Genomic DNA, 6,375 nt, shown 5'->3' on the forward strand with positions numbered 1-6,375 from the left:
GCACCCAAACTAAAAAAGCATAATTTTAAGATGTTTGTTTGTGTTAGGGGAATATATGTTTTATCTGTTCCTACAGTGGTTCTGATTTCTAATTCCTCTTCCCACCACATTTTCTTCTAAAGAATCTCTTTTCTCTTTCTGTCTCATGCCAAGGCCTCTGGTGGTATCTCCTTTATCATCTGCCTGTATTCTCTTAGGGAGCTCTATCTCACAAACCTAAGAACTGTGACTGTGAAAATTGCAAAGAGCTTGTCTAATTCTTTCTAGAGATCAAGGAGAAAGCGTGAAGTGGAATAAAGTGCCTCATGGTTTGCAGCTGCTCCAGGTACATAAATAATGTGGGCAGAAAAAGGCACTGGCAGCAGCCGAACTTTTGGCATTCCCCTTTTTTTCCTGAAATCTTTTCGCCTAGCTCCACTCAAGCTTTATTCCTTCTTTCTACCCAAAACAGGGACATTCACTCCAACTTGTAGTGCAGCTTGCATCTTGATCCCTTTACAAGAAATAGTCTATATGTTCATGAAACAACTTCTGAGATCAGAATAAGTCATTTTAATTTTTTTAAGAGGAGGAGCCCATCTCAGACCAAGTCAAGCAGCTGAATTACACTGATTTCAGTGGGAGAATCAGACAAAGGCTGAAATGTGTATTTCTGAAATGTGTGTGATACATGAAGGCTACATTTGACCAATTATGTTAAAAGCATGCAGTTAAAATTATACAGAAAGATAGATCTTCTTAGTTCTGTCTATTTATGTTGAAATGATTGTTTGTTGAAACCAGATGAAAACCCCTGGGGGGGGGGAAATCTGCTAGATTTATCTTACAAGGACAGAAACAATCCAGTTCAAATGCTTTCACCATATCTACTTTGTGAATCCCATGAATTGTATGCCAACTCATGTGGATATTTAAGCTTTTATCATGATGTATATGGCACTATTTGATTAATTCTCATTAGGATTCAAACCTCTTTAATCTGAATCCTTGGGTTTGGATTTTGTTATTTTGCTGAGTGTGAGTCCCCTTCTTACAAAAACCTTCTAAAGTATCACCTACAGAGCGATGCTTATTGACCATCTTCTAATTTCACAGTACTGCTATTTGATGAGAAGAAGAGCATTGTGTGGCACATTCAGAATAACACTCCCTGATATGAAGAGCATCATGTTTCAATAGTCATTATGGGAAAATTCTTCTTATCTGAGGAAATAATTTCAGATTATTTTCATTGTTGTTAGTGAAAATCATTCTTACTATTGCAATTTCTATTTGTATGTTTTGCAGTCTTCTTGAATTTATAATTTCTCCTAAACTCTGTGTGTGTGTGTGTGTGTGTGTGTGTGTGTGTGTTCATTTAGAGCTACAGTTCTCATCATCCACGGTTATTTTGGCCATGGTGATTGAATTAGTAGTTCAAATAATGTGGAAGGACCAGACTGATAAAAGTTAGCTTAAACTCTTCTTTTTTGTGTATTTTTGACTTCAAGAGAGTGTTGAATTTGTGTGCATCCCACAGTTTTCTTGGTAACAAGTGGCTTGCCCTTGCCTCTTGCTTCAGATGATTAAAGACAGTTAAAAACAATAAGTTGCTGCAGAAATATTAGAGAACAATAAGCATCAGTAGACATGAATTTGCACATTTTTAAAAATTCTTTAAAAATCCAGAATACAAAAATATTCATGAGATACTTCCATGTTTTGCAAGATAGAGTATTCCTGTGAAAGGAATAGGATGCACAAAGCTAAAATGTTCTTTGCCTGATTGCAAATATCTTCTTTCTGTGGGTGATCTGGAAGACACATAATTTATAGGTAGGTTGGTACAAAGGGTCAGGAGAGGATTTTCTCAAACTACACAGGCTTAGAGGTCTGTACAATTACCTTGAATTGAAGTCACAAAAAGATAATTACTGTAAACCAACACACTTTTCTTTGATAATAAGTTCTCCAATACAATCTCGTAAGAGTTCACATCTACTGCTAACTGCTTTTTGTGTTGGTGATATACTAATAACAACAAAAAGAGCAGGAAACATGGATAGATACACATACAAAAGGGGCTCCACATATACTACTCACTGCATTAGTGTAAATAGAAAGTCTTTAAAGAATTTCCAATTATGGCATATACTAATCAGCATTTGGAGCACCTGGACTCTGTTTATGGATTAAATGATAATGACCACAAGCAGGACAGAATCCAGGTCAACAGATGCTAAATAATTCAGTAAACTGATTTATTAATTGAGTGCCATAATTGCCCACCTGATCTTTGACTTGAATTATAGTCCCAAATATAGGAGGTGCTTTCATCAGATGCATTCAAACATGTTATGAAAATCAAAAGTATTATGTTTAAAACGAGATACTAATTCTTTGGTTGGAATTTTACTTTAGAAGCTGCAAACTGTGGTTTTTGTTCAGTGTAGATATTCTTAATGAGTTTCTGTTTTTTAAAATGAATAATCTAAATAGTCAGACTTTTCAGTTGACCGTTTGACTTTTAATGATAAACAGAAATAATTTGTTTGACCTTTCTCTTTGTTCTGCAACCTAATGCACAGTAGTCACAAGCAATGATGAATGGCTCAGTACTCTTTTCTCTGTTCTTCTTTTTGGTTGATCAGAAATAGCAGGCTGTGTTCCTGGGTCTGCGGGTTTGGAGGGTTTTTTGGTCATAAATTCTTGTTATAAATATCCACTTTAAACTTAGTCCTTTTTGTTATCAAGAAACAAATGATAATAAAAAGAATAAGAATAAAAAAGAATAGGAATGCATCATTGAACAAGAAATCCGAACACAGTGTACGGGAAGTGAAACAAAACTGCAGTTCGTTCCTCTTGAGCTCAGATATCATTTTTTTGCGAAGTGTAGGAGGGGAAAAGCACCTAACATCTTTAGAAGCTAAGCTTCCCACTTGGTCTTCCAACCAGTTTTTCAGATACAAAATCCCACAGTCACAATGCCATGGATTCCTAGATAGATTGATGATCTTCAACACCTGAAGATGGTCAAATGCTCCTGCGGGTATCGTGGCTAGTTTATTGCCCTGGAGGTACAACTCTTCTACTTGACTTGGCAAAAGTGGAAGCACCATCATCCCCATGAAGCTACAGTTCAGTTTTAATGGACTGTTTCCTGGTAGAGAGCATGTACAGTGGTGTGGACAGTGGCTTGCAAAAGCAGCTTCAAGAAACAGAAGAATCAGCAAGCCTTGACATGGGATCATTCTGAAAATTTAAATGAGGATAACCGTATAAAGAAATAAATTAGTGTAAGTTTATGAACATTTAGCTTTGCTCAACATTCTCCACAATAAACCCGTAAAATATGTTGAAATAAATCAAAGGTGTCCGACCTTGGCAACTTTAAGACTTGTGCATTTCAACTCCCGGAAATCCCCATCCAACATGGCTGGCTGGGGAATTCTGGGAATTGAAATCCACAGGTCTTTGGGCACCTTTGATGTAACTATCTCATGCTCATAGTACATTTGAATAGGTGAGTTAATATTTTAATATTTTTGTGCCGCTTATCAAAGCCCCCCTTAGAGTTACGGTTTACTTTAATATTATTGTTAAAAATAATTTCATATCAGACACAAAATGAATTTAGCTTTTGCAATATATGATAGCTCACATCTAAGCCGAATCTTCTCCTAACTGCCCCTTTCAAATAAGGAAATCAATAACTTTATAAGCAGCCAGCATGAAAGAAAAGTTAATTTTCGTACAACAATTTATTTCTCATTGCGTTAGACCATCTGTGAAACACAAAGTGAGTGTTTTCTTTCAAAGGAAAGCACCAATCTTTATGAAGGCTTATGCATAGAAATGCTTTTCTCAGTTCTGAAGTTCAGATCCAACCTTTTCAGTTCTAAATGGAATTGTAGGCACAACCTGTTTACAGAGAAATCCATTAGGATACTCAGAATACAACATTTTTTACAGAACAAATTAAACATAATCAGTCCTATGGGATGTTGTTTTCAAATTATGGGAAAGTGGATTCTAGTAGACAATGAAGTGGAGGACCACATCTTTCTCATGGCATCCCCACCCCCAAAAAATTCAAAAATCAAGGACACTTTATTGATCTGCTACATCTGTGCAAAATTTAAAGAGTTGTGATACATAGTATAATATCAACTTATTAGATTTCACTCGGACAGTCATAAAAGAGTGAGCTGTCGAAGAAGGAGGAGTGGATAGATTATTAAATTTAATTCACATCTGTGATCACCAGGAATGTATTGGATAATCATGAGAAAGTCACGATCTAAATCCTTATTGTGTTATAGAATTATTGTAAGAATAAAGTAAGCTGACATTTATTAACTCAGTGAAAGAAGGATGGGATACCACAAAAGCAGCCAGTTCTCCATGTCCTGCCCCTATTTACAGGTAGTCCTCGATTTACGAACACAACTGAGCCCAAAATTTCTGTTGCTAAATGAGACATTTGTTAAATGAGATTTGCCTCATTTTATGATCTTTCTTGCCACAATTGTTAAGTGAATCATTGCAGTTGTTAAGTTAGTAGCATAGTTGTTAACTGAATCTGGCTTCCCCATTGATTTTGCTTCTCAGAAAGTCGTAAACGACCCCGGGACACTGCAACCGCTAGTTCTCAAGCATCTGAATTTTGATCACATTTTGACCGTGGGGATGCTGCAATGGTCATAAGTGTGAAAAATGGTCATAAGTCACTTTTCCACTGCTGTTGTAACTTCAAATGGCCACTAAATGAACTGTTTTAAATTGAGGACTGCCTGTTTGCTGGTGGCACTCTTTTTGAAACGCTGAAAATGTAGCTCAGTGGACTCATCTGCTTAGTCAAGGAACAGATAAGTGGAGCTGAATCCAGAGCAGAAAATAATCTGAAGTTGCTATCTCAGACGTTGCTCATTTCCAAGCTGGTTGGAAAGACCAAAAAGTGCAGGCCCAATCCATATAAAAAAACCCACCTCATTAGGGAAAGCTTTCCCACCCTTTTACGCAGAAGTGCTCTCAGGTTTGTGGTGGTCGGTGATACCTTATTAGTAGTTCTTTGGGGGTTTGGGTTTTTATTTTGTTTTGTTTGTGTATTTACCTTTCTAGACCTGTAAGATATTTTATGGTTTTTTCTTTCTGTTTTTATAATGTAAGCAGCACAAAGCGGTCTGGAGTTTGGTCATCTCTAAACTTTATAAAACAAATAAATAAAAGCAAATAACAACTTTGTGGGGCTTACGTCTGGAGAGAAATAGAATTAGAATATAGAATATATATTGGAATATAAAATTTGAGGAACTTTAAAGAAATAGCTGAATATACCACTACGAGCTAAGTGAAGACAGGAGAAAGAATGGGTGGGGTCCTGTTACCATTTTGACCCCTCCCCCTTTGCAGCTGCTGCTGTTTTTCATTGTAGACGTGCAAATAGAAATAGAATGACTACTGCAGAAGAAAGCAAAGAACAGCATTACATCCTGCAATGATATCTTTAACCCCATCAAACAACATCTGCCTATCCCAGATCATTGGGAAACACTGGATAGGTGGATAAAAATGACAAATCCAATCCAAACATCCAGTTGACTACATGACCAACAAAAATAATAATTTATTTTTTACTACCATTGGGGTTTGGGGTTTTTTTTGTAGTTTCCCCCCCTTTTTTTCTCTTTAGAAATATAAAAAAAATCAAAATGCCTTTGATACCATAAAAAGAACTTACCTCAAGCCAAAGACACATGAGAACGTCTTCTGCACACCTTTGCATTCTCTTAATTTTGTTTGTAAATATTGACATTGATCGTCAGCATCTCAGCTTTCTGTGCATTGTTCAATACAGGAAAAGACGAAGCTGATTCACAGATCACATCCCCTTTCCGAAGCTCTCCAGGAAACTTTCTGCACATGATCCATTTTCAGTGGGTGGCACAGTTATTCAATCCTTCAGTGCGTTGTTACAATGAAAACTGCAATCAACAGCACACCCTATGGAAATCCATTTGATTGGCTATGTAGGAAGTGTCCCGAAGCTTATGAAAGAAGTGGCCGGAGAAGATAAGCCTGTGATACTCCCTCATCCGCCATTGCAGCTTAACTCCCTCAGTCTCTGGAAAAATTCCCCTGATAAGGACACCCTGGTTCCCTTTGATAAGGAGAGCTCTGCTTATTAGAAAAGCTGCATTCCTTCAACAATTCTTTAAGACCTCTAAAGTTTATGTTTCCCAGAACAACATTTTTACATTCTCTGCTATAATTAACCTCAGTTCTGATTTCCAAAAATATCTTTAAAATAAGGAAGCCTTTTTTTAAATATGGAAAGTGAAAATTGGTACTGTACATGTCTACGTTATGTGAATTCAATAAACAAGACTTTAT

At 36.6% G+C, this 6,375-nt stretch overlaps 1 protein-coding gene across 1 annotated transcript; it reads right to left on the reverse strand.

The window, feature by feature from the left end:
• Positions 1 to 1,925: 1,925 nt before the first annotated feature.
• Positions 1,926 to 5,986, reverse strand: LOC114923054 (platelet glycoprotein IX-like). The gene is made up of 3 exons (XM_029285460.1): positions 5,723 to 5,986; positions 2,698 to 3,234; positions 1,926 to 2,659 (listed from the first exon to the last, which is right to left on the reverse strand). Exons 2-3 carry the CDS (start codon positions 3,231 to 3,233, stop codon positions 2,557 to 2,559), a joined length of 639 nt encoding a protein of 212 aa, XP_029141293.1. The 5' UTR covers position 3,234; positions 5,723 to 5,986; the 3' UTR covers positions 1,926 to 2,556.
• Between the last annotated feature and the right edge of the window lie 389 nt (positions 5,987 to 6,375).

The sequence above is a fragment of the Protobothrops mucrosquamatus genome, unplaced genomic scaffold (genome assembly GCF_001527695.2).
Source record: "Protobothrops mucrosquamatus isolate PMUCROS unplaced genomic scaffold, P.Mucros_1.0 scaffold1730, whole genome shotgun sequence".
Lineage (NCBI taxonomy): Eukaryota > Metazoa > Chordata > Lepidosauria > Squamata > Viperidae > Protobothrops > Protobothrops mucrosquamatus.